General features: G+C 43.6%; 2 protein-coding genes across 3 annotated transcripts in view; one reads left to right on the forward strand and one right to left on the reverse strand.

The window, feature by feature from the left end:
* The window catches only part of ARFGEF1 (ARF guanine nucleotide exchange factor 1), a 100,791-nt gene extending 88,988 nt beyond the window's left edge, over positions 1-11,803 (forward strand). The window contains exons 34-39 of one of the 2 annotated variants that reach the window (XR_012491664.1): positions 626-758; positions 4,811-4,897; positions 6,338-6,506; positions 7,791-7,929; positions 8,877-8,994; positions 10,350-11,803. Coding sequence is in view for 1 of the 2 variants with exons in the window: in XM_019726256.2 (XP_019581815.1) it covers positions 626-758; positions 4,758-4,897; positions 6,338-6,506; positions 7,791-7,929; positions 8,877-8,994; positions 10,350-10,514 (864 nt within the window). In the remaining variant the exon portion in view is untranslated. Of the gene's footprint in view, positions 1-625; positions 759-4,757; positions 4,898-6,337; positions 6,507-7,790; positions 7,930-8,876; positions 8,995-10,349 lie in introns of both variants that reach the window. The other variant, XM_019726256.2, reaches the window with a different exon arrangement.
* Positions 11,804-12,873: 1,070 nt separating this feature from the next.
* CSPP1 (centrosome and spindle pole associated protein 1) overlaps positions 12,874-17,798 on the reverse strand; it is a 97,421-nt gene continuing 92,496 nt past the window's right edge. The window contains exons 25-27 of the mRNA XM_074319130.1: positions 16,811-16,920; positions 15,540-15,678; positions 12,874-13,741 (exon numbers count right to left, since the gene is read on the reverse strand). Coding sequence (XP_074175231.1) covers positions 13,530-13,741; positions 15,540-15,678; positions 16,811-16,920 — 461 coding nt within the window. The 3' untranslated portion in view covers positions 12,874-13,529. The remainder of the gene's footprint in view (positions 13,742-15,539; positions 15,679-16,810; positions 16,921-17,798) is intronic.

Below are 17,798 nucleotides of genomic sequence, written 5' to 3' on the forward strand. Positions count from 1 at the left end.
CCTTAACAACCTGCATACAAAGTGTCTCCATTTTCAGATCAGAAAACCTCAGCTCACGAAGACTCATTAGTACTTTTCAAGGTTACACTTAGCAATTCGGGGGGCAAATTCTGGGGTAGCGCTTTTGAATTTGGACATTACTCCTCGTGACACCAGAGTCCTACTTGGTCACCTTCTCACTGACCTTTATGGTTCCTGGTTTCTTGGTTGACAGAACAGCCTTCCCTAAACTCACCCCTAAAAAGCTTCCCTGGGCTCAGCCTGCACAAAGCTTGCAGAATTCTTGCTCTCTGCCACGTGTGTGTTCTGTTTAGATTTCATGACAGTTATGGGTATGACAGTACTTCCCCACACCCTGAAACAGCACTTTTATCTGTTGCTCTTGGGTGGTGTTAGGCCCAAGCCCAATGAGGGTCAAAAAGGAAACTTTAAACACTGTTTATTAGCTCTTATCCATATACAGGTAATTTTAAATAATTTTTTTCTTTGTGTCTATAATCGTAATGTATATAGGATGTCATTTTCATAGGGACATAATGTATTTTTTAAAAAACAGCATAATAGAAATTATTTTCAGGCTTAAGCTTTATTCATTGTACTTATAATGAATTTTTTATTTTATTAGGATACCATATCACAGAAATCTGTCGATATCCATGATTCTATTCAACCAAGATCTGCAGATAATAGACAGCAAGCACCATTGGCTTCTGTCTCTACTGTGAATGAAGAAGGGAGCAAAATTAAACCTACTGCAAGTGAGTTATTTCTCTTAGTAAAAATAGTGTATTTTGTTTTATGTACGAAAGGGATGAAATTTTGCTTTTACTTTTATTATAACAAATGTACTGTAATTGATCATGCGGTCACTTCGTTACTGTGTTTGCTCCAACGTGGACGTCCACATACATGCTCCGGAGCTCTGCTAACGCCTGCAATACCAGCTTTTCCCCAGGCTCTGGCTAATGTTTGTGCTGAGCGCTCGTCTTGCCTCTCCATCCCCTTCTTCGTGTCAGCCTCCCTCTGCCGAGCCCAGTGAGGGCAGTGCTTTGTACGCAGGGCTCCCAGCTCTCTGAGGAACGTGCCTTCTTTCCACTCTGCCGCCCACGCCCATGTCGTCTTTGCTCCTCCCCTCACCTTCTTAGTTCTTACAAAGAAGGGGAACCCCTTCTATTTTTTACTAAGTTTGTCCAATTTTGTTTACTAAGGAAAATTATAACACAGGAAACGCTACCTCTTCCTTAGAGGAAAACAGGAAGCTTTCAACATTTTTTTTTAATTGAGGTAAAATTCACATAACAAAAGTAACTGTTTTAAAGGGAACAATTCAGTGGCATTTAGTACATCCAGTGTTATGCAATCACCACTCTGTCTAGTTCTAATACATTTTTATCACCCCAAAATAGAACCCCATAACCGTTATGCTGTTCCCCCTCCCCCAGCCCCCAGCAACCACCAGTCTGATTTCTGTGTCCAGTATCTGCCATTCTGGACATTTCATATAAATGGAATCACACAGTATGTGTGACCTTTTATGTCTGGCTTTTATTTAGCAGAAAGTTTCAAGGTCCATCCACATTGTAAAATGGATCAGTAATTCATTTTTATGACTAACTGTCATTTGTATGGGTAGACCACATTTTATTTATCCTTTCATCTGTTGATGGACATTTGGGTTTGTTCCACCTTTTGGTTGTCATGACTAATGCTGCTGTGACTGTCCATTTACACGTATTGTTTAGAGCCTGTTTTTAATTATTTTGGGTGTATACCTAGGAGTGGAATTGCTGGGGCATATGATAATTCTATGTTTAACTTTTTGAGGAACCACTAAAATGTGTTCCATAGAAACGACCGTATTACATTGCTACCAGCAATTCTGATTTTTCCACATGCTCACCAATACTTCCGTTTTTAGTGATAGCCAGCCTGGTAGGTGTCAGGTGGTATCTCATTGTGGATTTGATTTACATTTGCTTAACGATTAATGAGGTTGGGTATCTTTTCATGTGCATAGTGGCCATTTATATATCTTCTTTGAAGAAATATTTATTCATGTTCTTTGCTCATTTTTAGTTGTTTGTCTTTTTGTTGTTGAATTGTAGGAGTTTGTTACATACTCTGGATACTATACCCACATCAGATACATGATTTGCAAATGTGTGTTTTCTCCCATTCTGTAGGTCATCTTTTCACTTCTTTGACAGTGCCCTCTGTTGCACAAAAGTTTTTAATTGTGATGAAGTCCAGTTTATCTAATTTTTTTCTATTGTTGCTCATGATTTCAGTTTCATTGCTTTAAGAATCTATTGACAGAACTAAGGTTATGAAGATTTTCCCCAGTGTTTTCTTCTAAGGGTTTTATACTTTTGGTTCTTATATTTAGGTCACTGATCCATTTTGAGTTAGTTTTTCTTCAGGGAATTTTTTTATTAATCCTAGGTACTTGCATTTATTCTTGAGAGAAGATAGATTCACTGTCCTACTTGAAAGGCACTTCTAGTTTTAGTCACTGTGTCTTGCTAACTTCTTAAAGGGGAGATATGCTATGAGGACAGAAGAGTGAGTGGCTTTCCTCTCTCAAGACTGAACTTAAATATACTTAGCTCTGTGTGGGAAGGATTTGGTCGTCACACATGAGAAGGTTTTCACTTGACTAATCTGAGGATATACCTTTACCTGAGCAAAGAGTGCTGCTGCCCTGCTATCCTGACAGAGGGCTCGGGTGTCTGTCCTTCTATCAGACATCCTGCTGTCACTCCCCTGAAGTTCTTTAGGGGAAGTTCACCATGGGATGGAAAGTTCACCAGAATCATTGAAGCTGCAGGAAGAACAAATGGCCCCCATGTTCCCATGGGGGACAGGTCGTGGTGCCTGTGCCTGTGAGGAGGCCGTCAGCTTGTCTGCCTGCCTGCTCCTCAGAGAGGGAGTCACAGCAGCGGTCCCAGGACCGGTCCGGAGGGCAGCTGTCGCCCTCCTTCTGCTCACACCAGGCAGCACCACTGCCCCATCTGTTCTCGACTGAGGACCTGCTGACCCACATAGTTAATCTCTGCTTAGCTTTGCTCCCTCTCCTTGGGTGACTCTGAAATAAATGGGCGCCTTGGCCCCCATTTACTCAGGACCCCTTGTCATGAGTAACATTTGTCCAAATAGACGCTGTCCCCACACATGCTGCGGGGCCTCGCTAGGGAGTTGGAAGTTCGGATCCTCGTCCTCCAGCTCTGAAAGGACAGGAAAGCGGGCGAGTCCCAGCTTCCCTCGTTCAGGCCGAGTGGAGCCTCCTCGGCCAAACCCTCCGCTCCCCCGTGAGCAGCTGCTGAGGAGAAGGCGTCTCAGCAGACAGCAGCCTGCTCTCAGGTCCCTTTCGGGGTCCCAGCTGTGCTGCCAGGAGTCTCCTCCTGCGACTCAGGCTGTTTGTGTGACGCGAGTGGGGGAGGTGAAGGAATGGCTGGGGCATGTTGGCTGTGCCTGGTCAGGACCGGGAAGGAGACACTTACGAGGAGGAGACAGCCATGGGACCTGTGGGCTCCTTTGCTGCTTTCTTTTTTTCTACTTGAGATCGAGTACTAAGAACTAAGTGTTAAATACAGCAGCATTTCTGAAAACTACCTGAAAAGGAGCCTTTGTTAATAAGCTAAAGAAGAATACATTTAACAAAGCAAGTTATTTTGCTACCCCCCAAAATCCCTGAAACATGAATCTTACTTCCACAAATTGGTGCCCAGAAAAGAGAATTTGTAATGAAAACGAAAATAGAAAGAAACTGAAGGATTGTAAGTCATCTAGTGCTGGAGTCATTGCCCTGAGACGGAATAACAGACAGTTCCCCTGGGGCGCCTTCGTCCTCATGGGAAGCTGCTGCTGAGACCGGGATCCTGTGTGTCCGTGGGGCCGGCGGCCCCGGAGCCGCCTGTCAGCACTGCCAGGCTTTGCAGCTTCTCCGTAGTTGTCACTGTTCCTAACCTGGTGCGTCTACGTATGCGTAACTGGGTGGTCATTGAAATAGAAAATTCACTTATGAATATGTCCTTACAGGTGGTGGGTTGTCAGAAATGTCCTGTTGAACAAACTAGCTCAGGCTGTAGGATTGTAGCCGTGTTACAGCCCACCTGGCCGGTGCGGAGAGCACTTTGTTTGGCAGCTGGGTTACTTTTGTAGTAATAATGCTCTTAGCATAACTTTGTAGACGTCTCTGCTTATGGATCCATTTGAGAACATAAGGTCATTTTAGCTACAACTGCCAACGTGAATCTAAATAACACTTGTGCTTTGGTTAACCCACAGTATTGCCCCATTTGTTAGAAGTCTTGGCTATCTTTCCCTTTGCATCTTACGGATGTAGTTCCTGTTTTCTTTTAGTAGAGGTTTTTATATTACCTATATTCAGAGGTCAAACTTGGGTATACAGTAAATGTTATTAAAGTTTTAGCTTTTAATCCATTTATTATGTTTTATTAAACAATAATCTGAGTGTTATTTAAAAATATGTAGTGGAAGCTTCTTGAACATATTCATTGTTCTAAGTCATTTGTGATATTTTATTTAAAAATTAATTTTGTATGGCTTTTCTAAATATTGATTAAATTAAACTGTCATGGAGTAGTGCTCGTGTGCAAAAGCAGTATGTCCTTCTCAATGTGATACGTGCAAGTTACCTTCCTATTAATGTTTCCTTAGCTTTGTAATGTCACAGAAATGATAAAGGATTCAAAATAATTTTGTTTGCATGTGCATTGGGGTGGGTTTCCTCACAGAATATCCAGAACAAAAATTGTTTGCCGCCCTGTTGATTAAATGTGTTGTGCAGCTGGAACTCATCCAGACTATCGACAACATTGTGTTCTTCCCAGCCACAAGTAAGAAGGAGGACGCAGAGAACTTAGCAGCAGCGCAGGTAAGCGGGCGCGCACGGCTGCTCTGGTGGGGTAGGAAGTTCGCTGGCCCAGTGTGGGCGTCAGAGAAGAGGCCGAGCTAGAGATTCAGTGTGGACAGGTCAGCCCTCCGTCCACCTTGTTGGAGGCCATGCGGCTGGACGATTGTAACGGAGATAGTGTGGGCAGAGCTGGGCGAAGGGCCAGGGACCGAGCCCGAGCCCTCCATGGTTTACAGCTCCTGGTGATGAGGCAGCTGGTAACGCGCCGAGCGCAAGAGTCAGTGAGGCAGGAGGAAACCGAGGTCACTGTTGTCCTGGGAGTCACATGCAGACAGTGTTTTAAGCAGGGTGTGGTCAGCTCAGTGCAGGGCTCCGTAGGTCAAGTAAGATCCTGAGATTGGCCTTCTAGCCTTTGGTGGACTTCTTCATGACCTTGACGTTGTTTAATTGTAATGTTAATTATTGTGATGGGTACAAGAGGAGAGGAATGGCAGACAGCTGATACTGGTGACCGTCACATGTTTTGCTGCAAAGGGGGTGCAGAGAAATGGGGTAACAGCTGAAGGAGGACGCAATATAAGAGAAGGGTGTGCTTGGTTTGGTCTTTGTGACTAGCAACACTGCAGCGTGTTCCCTGCTGCGAGCTCTGCGCACAAACCCGGAGAGTGGCTAGAGCAGTCTTTCTGAGTGAATGCCGATGGGGCCTCGGGGAGAGGCCCGGGGCTTGTCTTGGATGGAAGACAGACAGGTCGTGCATTGCGAGGACGGCAAGCAAGGTGGCTGGCTTGTAAATGCAGGATGGTCGGTCCCTTTGCTGATGGGAGTGTGTAGGAGCTCTGGTTACATCCCGTTTCTCACTGGGACAGGAAGAAAAGCCGTCCACCAAGGGAGGTTGGGAAGAAAGCTTCAGCTACTTGAGAGAAGTGAAAACATTAGCAAGTGATCAGGGAAGTGGATGAGGGAAGCGCAGGAGGATCGCAGGGCAGCGCCCCGTGCCCACTGGATTTAAAGAGAAAGGCGTTTTTCTCCAGCCACGTTCAGTGTGGGCGCAGACGTGGAGTAGGCGGTTTTGCCAAATGATTCCGGAAAGAGGAGGTGAGGGGTTACACCAGGGAGTGCTTACAATCACAGTGCATGGACCCCAGCCTGGTTAAGGAGAGAAGTGGGGACCTGGGGGTGAGCGGCAGTAAAGGGCCGGAGAATGGTCGTGGGATCTGGTCGGGGCTGAGCTCTTGGCGTCAGGAATCAGGAGGGAGCTGCAATGATAGGAGGTGATGAGGAAGCATGGAATGGAGATTCTGGAAATTCCGTAACAAAAGGTGGACCTTTTCCTGTTTTCTCTTGAGATAGAATAGATGGAATCCTATGGGCTCATAAATCTGGTCTTTGGGGAGCACTGAGGTCAGAATTGACTGAAATTTGTGACTCTGTGCGCGTGCGCTGTGGTGGTTTGTCTTCCAGAGAGACGCCGTGGACTTTGATGTTCGGGTTGATACGCAAGACCAAGGAATGTACCGCTTTCTAACGTCACAGCAGCTTTTTAAGCTACTAGACTGCTTATTAGAGTCACATAGGTTTGCAAAGGCCTTTAATTCCAACAATGAACAGAGGACTGCTCTGTGGAAAGCAGGTGAGCTACACGGGTCTCACATTTTAGTGTCAGCATTCATGGGTGTGCGACAGATGCGTGCACTTATTAGGGTTCATTGAGTGTGTACTTCAGGTCTGTGCACGTCGCTGTCTGAACTTCTACCTTAACAGTGACAATAGGAAGGCGGCCTGCTGACCAGGGGCCTCTCGGGTCTTCAAAGAGCCACATAACTGCCTGGGTATATTCGTTTCCCCTTGTTTAATAAACCTGTTATTTGATGGATTTCACCAAACGTTTTATCATCTGGTTTCCGAGCCTGGTCCTTCCTGTTGATACTGTGAGCGCTAAAAGCTGCCCTTTTATGAGGAAAAGGGTGAGAAGGTCCCGAACATAAAATCTGACATTGTATTCAAATGACGTCTCCATGTTTACCTGGGGGTGGTCATTCCTCCAGATGGAAGTGAACTTCTTGAAGGGGGCAGGTATATTTGTTCTAGAATATGTTGGAAATTTTAAATAAAGACTAAGCTTTGTAATAATTAATTTACTGACACTGTTAATTTTTTATTTGAAAAATACTCAGTGCCTAGTAGTAGTTGCAAAACAGCGCTGGCAGCAGAATGTGGCAGGAAAAAGAAAGCAGGAGCTGATGTTTATTGAATGTCAAGCTGTGTAAAATGGAGTGTTCGGTGCCTCGCACTGGCATATTTTATTTTATCTAAAATGTCTGTTGCACTCCTAATTAAGCCCATGGCTTTGTTTATTCTCTTCCCTTCATAACCTAACTTCTGGAAACAGTAGTCGGGACTTACTTTTTCCCCTTCAACCCAAGTTGTTGCCACCATCCAGCTGGGACAGCCCTGCCAAGGTCACCAGACTCCCATTTGCACACACGCTGGGCCCGTGGCACCGCTGGCCTTTCGCACAGACTTCCTGCCACATGGTCTGCCCGCTCCCTAGGCGCCAGGCTGCACGGGGCTGTCAGGTGCCGCCTTTGAAGACTTCCACATTCCCAGGCCTCGCTGTTTTGTATCTTGTATCCCCAGCTTGAAAGGGAGGGAAGGAAATTGTAAACACAGACATCGCATCCTTCAGGTTGGGCCTTGCAGCCTGGCCTCCTGTGCACCTGCTCTGGGTGCCTGCTGTCCCTGGGGGGGTGGGCGGGGGGAACCCTTCCAGGACACCAAGGCCTGGGCGCAGCTGCTGGGGCTCAGGCAGCTCTGCTTTGTAAGCAGCAGGCGTGATGGCTGAACATACCACAACGTGCCGCCATCCAGGCCGCTGTGCCACCCTGATTCACCCCGAGACGTCCCCTTTCCGCAGGCTTCAAAGGCAAATCCAAGCCCAACCTTCTGAAGCAGGAGACGAGCAGCCTGGCCTGTGGGCTGCGTATCCTCTTCCGGATGTACATGGACGAGAGCCGGGTTAGTGCCTGGGAGGAGGTCCAGCAAAGGCTTTTAAAGTAAGACTCATGGCTGGGTTTCTGCCTTTCGCCCTTGTGGCTGCGGGGGCCTGGGCCGGGAAGGGCCACCGGGTTTGCACGCGGGGCGACGTCCACAACCCAACCCCGACAAGGAGCTGCAGGACCAAGCACATGACTTGGGGCCTAAAGCTTGTTAAATACGGTCTTAGAGCTGAAGGTGTATTTGCACAGTTGGTGACAGGAACAAATCATGTCCCTTGTTACTACAGGCCAAAGGAGGAAGTTTTTATCTCTTAAAATTTAAAAACTTTATATTAGGCTTTTTTTTGTGCCATAGATAGCTCCATTTTTTACAAACTGATCATTTGTGGAAGTGAAAACCTGTCTGCCTGTATTTAGCTTCAAAAACATTTGGAGGTTTTGTTGGTGTTACTTTTTTTTTAATGACAAGTTGAATTCTGACCTTTAACATTTAAACTCACGCTAAGAATGAAACACGGCATTCAGAAAGAGTGCTGTTACCTGAATTGTATTTTTGTCTTCCTGGGGATTAGATGGTCTGAGAGAGCAGTTAGATGCATTTTAGGACACTGAGAGCTCAGCTTGTCTCTGTTTTCCCATTTTATTGACGAGACGGTTAAGGCCCCAGAAGGGTCTAAACCCGCACGGCTGGTGGAGTAAAGAGCCACGCAGATATCAGCATCCAGGTCTCTCGACGCAAAACTCACACACGTGCTACTACAGTGACTTCGAATTCACTGAAACTTAGAAAATTAGGAAAGTGTGGTTTTCCTGAAAAGTTGCAATGGCTTCTTCTATATCTGGTTTTCTTCCTAATGTGAAAACGTGAATGATTTGCTGACACACTTTCAGATAAACAGGGGGAACCTCGCAGGCTCCTAACGGTTAATATCTGCTTCGCAGCTTAGTTCTCTCTGTGGGTGTCCATCCCCGGGGTCCAAGCTCATGAGCCTTTTCTGTTGCAGTGTCTGCAGTGAAGCCCTGAGTTACTTCCTCACCTTAACATCAGAGAGTCATCGGGAGGCCTGGACTAACCTGCTGCTATTGTTTCTCACGAAAGTTCTAAAGATAAGCGATAACAGGGTAAGTACGAGCCGTCGTGTCTACCCAGCATTTCTAGCCGGGCCAGCGGGGCCCTGAGTGGGAGGCGGCTGCCAGGTGGCTGGGCCTCCCCGTGCCGGCCTCTGTCATCGGCCCTCATCCTTCCTCTGCTCGACCCACTTTCTCTCTTATCGGTGACGGGGGGGATTCAGTAGGGGCGGGGCTGGAGTCCTTCAGGACACCTTGGCAAGCTCCTGGGTCCCCCACATTGCAGTTCCCAGTCTGACCCTGCAGATCTCCCCTTCAACCCCGTTTTGAAGGCTGCTGTCCAGTCCGCCTGGTACTCCACCTTCACTCGGGGCGCCATCTGGGCCCCAGGCGTCAGCATTCCTTTGGCATATTCGTTGGTTCCGTGGGACCCAGAAACCCTAGTCAATGGGCCATAAATCATTTAAGAATTTTAAACCAGTAGAAATTAAGGTAAAATACAAATATATAGCTGTAATATAAATATGTATTTAATATATGTTTCACTCTTTAAAAAATATAGCAGTTTATAGCTGACTTAAATGGAAAGGGTTGCTGTGATCCCTGAATAGGTTTAAAATGCCTAGTTAGGCAGCCTGACCTTTGACACGTCCGGCCATGGTGGTATATGGGACCCGTGGAGGCCACGCGATGCCACCTTGTGCCTCTCAAGTCACGTGCTCTGGGTCCACGTGCATTTCCCTCTGACTCCTGAGCCAGTTAAAGCTCAGAGAAGTGACCTGAGACACCACCAGCCACGTGGCCAGGAAGGACTCCAGACCTCACTCAGTCTCACTCCAGTTTGCCTTCTTGCCACGATGTATCTCACTGCTTCCTTGTACCTTGTGGGGTGCAGAGAGCAAAAAAAAAGGAAAAGGTACCAAGTGCATCAGTTGAACTGTAACATGGAATGTATACTCTTTGCCTGGAGACTGTGTAGCTTATCGCAATGTTAGGTGCACTCTCCCCTGGAAATCAAAATTTTATTTAACAAAGAAAAGGTACAGTTTCAATAACCCTTACATAGCTTGTAAAAACTCAACTGTGGTTCCTGCTTGGCTTCTTACTTTTATTACCTGGTAAAAACAATGACAAATGCTAGAAGTTAGTCATAAATTTAAGAAAACGTAATGGGAAATGTTTTTCAGAATAAGGTAGAGAACTGAGCGAATAATGTTTATATGAGGTGAGTCTTCTGAGGGCAGCTCTTTCAGTTCCGTAATCAGTGCAGTCACTGCTTCACGCAGACGCCTTTCACTTCCTGTCTCATGCGGTGCTCGCCCCACACTGATTTGGCTCCAAAGGCAGTTCTAGGTTCTCTGGTTTGGAATGCAAGCCCTACTAACGGAGAAATTCATTTTCCCTCCTAGTTTAAAGCTCATGCATCGTTCTACTACCCTCTCTTATGTGAAATTATGCAATTTGACTTGATTCCTGAACTTCGTGCTGTTCTTAGAAGATTTTTCCTGCGAATCGGAGTTGTTTTTCAGATATCACAACCGCCTGAACAGGAACTCAGAACAAGCAAGCAGTGATGGGAACTTAACATTTTTCTGTTGGCGTTTACATCCCTCTGCTCTTTAAAAGGACCCTGGAGCTGAGGTTTCCTACCTGAAAAACGGTTTCTGAATTGCAGTGTCTAAAGGTTACTGGCGAAGATGCTTAGAACTAGAAGTCAGCCTTGCAGCGCTCATCCCTTTCAGTAATCTGACGATCGTGTTGTCAGTGGGCTCGCGCTGAGCAGAAAGCCCGTCTCCAGTGTCAGCTTACGCTCACGTGTCCTTCCCTTCCTCAGCAGCAGGGAGCCCCACGTGTTTTTGGCAGGTGTGAAAGTGAAACTTACCCAAAGAACTATAGATGTAAAGATTTGAACTTCTGCAAGAAGTACAACTCAGGAGAGCTGTATTTTGAAGGATTAAAATGTTTATAACTGGGGAGTGGGGGGAGAAGAAATTATTGTTCATGGTAAAAGATATTTAGCAACTATGGTATTCTTATTCTGAAGATTTTTGCACACTCAGGCTGTCTGAGATACTGCTAATCATTCTTCTGTGAAAAATGTACAGAGATGCAGGTCTGTAATATAAGAAACCTAAACATTATATAGTTCTTCCTGCACTGTTTTATTTTCTTTATTTTCTTATTCATTTGCTAAATACCTATAATATTTTGTCAAATGCACTAAACATTTGGGTTGAACTTCTTGTCTTTTTTATTTTGTGGAGATTTTGGTTTTGCCCTTTTTAGGGGGTGGGGTGGTAATTTTGAAGGTTTAACATGCCCAGAAAGCGTTGTGGCTGACACTCGTCATGACCAACGACAAAAAAAGGGTAGGAAGTATCCCTGACATAACTACCTGTAATATACTTCTCTTAGGGCTTTTAAACATGAGCCATTGAAATAGAATGATCCTTCATGGACCGAAACTTGAATCACTGCAAAATGAATCTAGGTTGCTGTCACTTTCTTTTCTTTTGGGTGGCGGGGCTTGATGTAGATTTTACTCTATGTACAGAATTTAATGTTGAATATATTAAAATAACAAATCTGGCATGGTTTGAGGAGGTTAGATTTACTGGAAATGTATTCATACTGTGAATTGTGCTCTGATGGTTAAAAAAATGACAAGATTGTTAAGCATTCCGTATTAACAGTGGGTGTAGAAAATTTTTTCAGATGGATAAAATGTATATGGTACAGATGTAAAGTTTTCTATGTAAAAAAATTCTGTACAACTTTCTGTACAATATTGATTCTCATCTGGCATTCTAATCAGGTTATAGGTCAATAAAGTTTTTGGATTATTTCATCAGTGCAATCAAAACCTGTGTAATCCACAGCACCATGTTTTATTGATTCTTTTTGATTTTTTTTTTTTTCCATTAAAAGCCAAACAGGTAAGGAAAGGAAATTTTCAGCTAGAACTACAAATTCAGTATTCTTTACTTTTGATATTTTCTTTCCAGTTTCTGGCATTAGGTTCTCCCTATTTTCTCAACCATAGGCTATTCATAATTTAATATTTTGTGTATTTATTAATAACCCAGAATAAGGCTACACTATTTGAATAGTGAGAGAAAGTACTAAAGTTCCCTTTGGGGCAGTTGGCAGCAGGGCATTGTGTGTTAAGAGCCAGTTCAGGTTGTGAGATACAATACCATTAAAAAGAAAATAGACATATCAAGATAATTTATTTTGAGGGTTGTGTTAAAAAACAAGGTAAGTGTTCAGGCTTAGCTCTCACTCCTCTTTTAGGTAATGAGCAGTTATTGATGTATTTATAAGTCCACCATATTTATTACCCTTAAGACACAGCCCTGTTCAAGCCCAGCTTGATTCTACAGCTGGGAGTCACCTACCTCGGTAGCTGGAGCCACCATGACCTTTGGGTCTGTCCGAGAGGTTGTTTCAAATAACCTGGTGGTTTATTTTATGGTATAATATCAGGCCTCCCCTTATAGGAGACAGAGGCCTTCATCTTACTTTCAGATGAAGATACAAGAAAAATCTTTACAGTTAAGAAAACAATGGTTAGACCACAAAATTGAGTATAAAATTTACATGTTGCTAAAATTCAAAGCATCAGAAATTTCACACGTGAGATAAACTTATCTGATCTCATCTCTGCCATTAATTATGTCCGTGGAAATGTGCAAGAAGCAGTGCCTGGGGTGTGTTCTCAGCTGTCATGGTGCTAAAGACTCTAAGAATGATTTCCCAGAATTTGAATTAATTTTTTCTTTTTTAAAGGCACTACCTCTTACGGCATTACCAAGGGTCCGTGGTAGCGCGGGGATTCCAGGCCCTGTCCTGGACCCTGAGTGTTCCTGCCTCTCCAGCTTCTAGAACACCCTGTGTAGAGACCTGAATTCCAGTTAAAGTAAGAAACCAACATTAGTAATGAAAATAATTTATTTCTATCCATAAGTAATTAAATCATATAAATTAGAAACATAGTAAGTACCTTCACAGGCACAAAAATAGAGGCAGAAAGATGTAACATTTAGTGCATGGCTCAAGGGAATAAAATCAGGTATGACTCCCATCATTTATACTGAATCAGTAGCTATAAATGATATGAAAATGATTAACTAGTACCTTTGATTTCACTATGTAGCAACTAGAATAGTCACAGCTACAACCAATGTATTTACTAGTAAATTGAATAGCAGTAACAATGGCAAATGTGCACAGGGTTTTCTGGTTTTATAGGACTGTTAAGACACTTGTGTTTTATTCACCTTATCTTACAAGCAAAATTTACAATAATGCACATACGGTAGTTGATTCCAAGAGTTCATTACCACCCTAAATTATGGCAAAATTTTGCAAAAATAATTCTATACAATTCTACATCAAATATAAATAGCCATGGCCTTTTATTTATGTACACAATATACACTATATACATCATCATGGAAAAGCTACACTTTACACACAGATGGAACGTCAGGAACTCAGGTAAGGGACAAAGGGGCACGTATTACTAACGGCTCAGGTTTAACATCCTTTCACCTTCAAAGGCACTGCTGGGACCAGTCCAAGTTTATTTACCCGTGTGCAGTAGACAGGCCCTGCCAACTGAAAGGGCCTGGTTTTCCAGGAACCTGCTGCTGCTCTTGGTTTAGCTGCTCTGCCATGAATCGTTTCAGTGTTTCTGAGGTGCCTGGGCGGAGCCAGGGTTCAGTGGCTACAGAGTTGGACCCGTCGTCCCCCACATGCTTCATGATGTCATCAGGGTCAACCAGTGAACTCTCGTCATCTAACGGAAGCAAGAGAGACGTGACGCAGGTGGGTGGCAGGCAGGTAGAGGGAACACAGATCTCCTGTACTCTAACCCCTTACAACTCTGCATTTCTCCACAATACTATGTTCTAAACTGGACTGTTTTGCCAGACAGCCCTCTGAGAGGTAGGAAAGCAAACCCAGGAAGGGAGCCAACTTTATAAAACAAAAAATGTTCAACTGAAGGAGGTGACTCCATGGTACCAGCGCCATGGGGATGGATCCCAAGGACGGCAGAGGAGACCTCACCCAATGAGGACTTGGAATGTAAGCCATTTTATGGTGACTGTGTCACCTGCTGGAGAAACTCAGTGAATACCATGCAAAACTTTGTTTTTAACTGAAGAAGGTTTTGGAAATACTCCCAGCCTAGGACACTGCCATGAAGAAATTGAAAGTCATTTTAGGGAAAAAAAACAGGATGAAATTACTTCCATCTTTACTACGAGGTGGAGTCTACTCCATTAAGAGGTAGCTCTTAATTTGTTTCATTCTTTGAACTGATTGTACTCCATTTCTATGTTTGTACTTTACTTACTATTATATATAATAGGAAAATCTGTCTTCCTACCCTGTGATGTCAATTTGTTTTAGCCCAGCAAAGGGATCTGTGCAATCAATTTAATGAGCAGTCAATCCACATCGTACCAAAAAGCTCCTGTTTGAAAGGACAATTTTTAAAAAAGTTTAGAAGTTAGAAACCTACGGAAAGAGTAGATTCTTAAAATGCTCTATCTTGTTTCAATTTAAATATATCCCTGTTAAATATTAATTCAACTTACTGTTTCTAAAAGAAAATTGAGGAATAGATAATTTCATAATATAGATGAAAATGCTTTTTGCTAAAAAGAAAGCATTGCTTTCCCACTGTTTCACTTTTTTCCAGGTACATGAAAAGTACTGCTCCATTAATTTACCATGTTTGCTGGTATTTGATAGGGAACGACCATCAAACTTGACTGCTAGAGAGATTGTGTAAGTAGTTTTAACTTAACACAGTATTAAAGGGAAGATCTAAAAATATCTTAAGAAAATTGTTACTAGAAAATTACTCTAATGTAGCTTAACAGACTAAAGAATTGTCCAAATAGACACCACCACTTATTTGCTAAAACTAATAATAGGCCTTATGTACTAAAAAACTGTCCCATTATCCTAATAACTAATTAACATCAACACTGAAAAGGTGGTCCAGGGCTGGCAGGGCAGAGGAGCTCAGCGGTTGCCTAAGGAACCGTCCTGCCTGCCTGTGCTCCATGAACAAGCTGACTTACCCTGCTGGTCACCAAAGCAAAAGACTGAACTTTGGATTATATAAAGGAAATAGTGACCTGAGGCTATTTTGCTGTGTCCACGGTACAGAAAGCCAAGTAAAAAGGTAAAATTTTCTTTGCAGTATTACAAATGTGTATGTGTTATCTAAAGAACTCAGAGTGTTCGAGTTAATTTCTGACACTCTCACTTCAGTAGGGGAAGTGTGATGCTGATACTAATGGGCATTTTCCCTGAAAGCAAAGCCTGGATATAATTAGAAGCAAAAACTTTATCTCTTTAGAATCCACTCAAAAAAGGGTACCCTCTCTGGTAGATAGAATCTGATGCAAAATTTATCCCGAGTCCTGGTTTTGCTGGATAGCAACTGTGTTCTAGGCCCCACGACTAGTGAAGGATTTCAAAACTCATTCCATCCATCCCCCAGCCATCAGTGGAAACCCCCATGTAAGCAGGTTAAGAGATCTTAGAATTTGCTGTAGGCTGTTAAACTTGGCCTTTACCTGTATTAATAGGTTTATTTTGAAGTTCATTCAATCTTCGCATTCGTTCCTCATTTCTCATTCTAATCTGATCAATATTTACACTGGATACAGATTTTAAAGAGAGACCATCTGGTGGTACATTAAGACGACCGTTATCCTGCAGTTAGAAAACAACTTCAGAAATGATCATAAAATGCTCAGAATAAATCAGTGAATCAAATCACGTTCTTGCCCTCGATACATGTAGTGTGATGTACAAAATGAAACAAATGGAAATCTGTAGCGTACATATTTATCCATACAGGCTCAGATGAAGGTGTTGGATTTCTGATAACATGTAAATGCTGCCAGACTGGATAAAGGTGGGAAACAGCCTGAGTTCCTCAAAATGCTAAACAGTTACCATCTAACCCAACAATTCTACTCCTAGGTACACATGCAAGAGAGATGAAAACATCAAAACACTTGTACACGAATGTTAAAAGCAGAAAAAAGTGGGAACAACCCAAATGTCCATCAGGTACTGAATGGATAAACGAAAGGGAATATCCATATATAGAATGTTATTCAGCAATAAAAAGGAATTAAGTACTGATATATTACAATTTAGATGACCTTTGGAAACAAGCCAGTCACAAATGACCAAATATTGTATGATCTCATGGGTCCAGAAAAGGCAAATCTATAGAGACAAAGTAGGTTAGTGGTTCCTAGTGAAACAACCAAATTATTGCCGTCTGGTAAAGCTGCCCATATGGTAATGCTAATAACAGCACTTGTCATTTCTGGAGAGCTTCCTGCATGCTTGACTCGGTGCTAAATGCTCTGCGTATATTTTGTAACTATCTCCACGTCATATATAAGAAAACAGAGTTGAAGAAATTGCCCAAAGCCTGCACATTTTATTGGCTATACTATAGGGTTTGAATATCAGCCTTCCTGTCTGTGTGACCTTTGGAAAGTTATGTGACCAAAAGGAAGGTATCTACATAATAGGCTTAGGTGCCTGAGGACGTAGCAGGCTTTCTGTCACACGTCAGATACTTCCACTGAGAGCCCCCTTGGAAGTAGGAAAATACCCCCCTGGAGAAGCCACGGCACTGAGTTCAGTGACCCGCTGAAGGCCACCCAGCGACTGGGTGGTAGAGCCTCGAGTCAGACCCGTGAGACCCGCATTCCAGACGAGTGCTCTTTGCTTGCTGGACCACACCAACTCCGCATGGCTCAGAACCCAGACCTCCCCCTCATAAACTGAGAAGGAAAAAGAGAAAAGGACATCTCATACATACAAAGCCCAGGCCCTTCTGTTTGTTCCTCCTGCGTTCCCGGGCAGAAGGCAGCTGTGATGGTGGAAGGAACGCGTCCTCCTCAAAGGTAGGGTACGTCTCGCCGTAAGCACCTGGAAGGACCACACAAGGCACAACTCTTAACAATCCCCCGTTTTCAGCCTCTGTCTCAGCTAAACCAAGACGGCTTTTTATTAGCTTTAAGACGTTAGTTACAGATAATAAAATCCACCCACTCTAATGTATGTAGTTCAATGATTTTTACAGAATTGTGCCATCATCACTATAACCCACTTTTAGAACAGTTCTATCACCACAGCGTAGCCTTGTGTTCACTGGCAACCACTCCTCTCCCACCTGCCCAGCCCAATGAACACGGATCTGCTGTCATTCTCAACATTTACCTTTCCTGAGATTCCACAGAAATGGAACTCGACAACGTCACGCCTTTCACTCAGCGTAATGTGTGAGGTTCATCTATGTTGCACCATTTATCAGTTCGTTCTTTTTTATTGCTAAGTGGACTCTGTCATAATGGAGCTATACATTTTCTCTCTGCATTCACCAGCTGATGGACATTTTAACTGTTTCTAGTTGGCAGTTATTAATAATGCAATTATGAACATTCATGTACATGTCTTTTTGTGGCCATGTTTTTATTTCTTTGGGGTCTATTCCGAGGAGTGAAATTGCTGGGTATTATGGTAACTGTACATTTAGCCTTCGAGGAACTACCAAACCATTTTCAAAACTGGTTCTAGTTTCCCCACATCCTCACCAATATATGTCCAGCTTTAAAATTTTTTTTTAACTTCTCAATGACACTTGACCTTCAATATTACATTAGGTTCAGGTGTACAGCGTAGCGGTGCGACTGCAGTAAGTGTTTACGTGAAAGGGCCGCATCGTCTTCCAAAGGGGCTGCACCGTTTGCATCCCCACCAGCAATGAGTGCGAGTTCCTGCTGCTCCACCTCCTCACGGCGTTCGTG

The sequence above is a fragment of the Rhinolophus sinicus genome, linkage group LG14 (assembly GCF_036562045.2).
Source record: "Rhinolophus sinicus isolate RSC01 linkage group LG14, ASM3656204v1, whole genome shotgun sequence".
In the NCBI taxonomy this organism is placed as follows: Eukaryota; Metazoa; Chordata; class Mammalia; order Chiroptera; family Rhinolophidae; genus Rhinolophus; species Rhinolophus sinicus.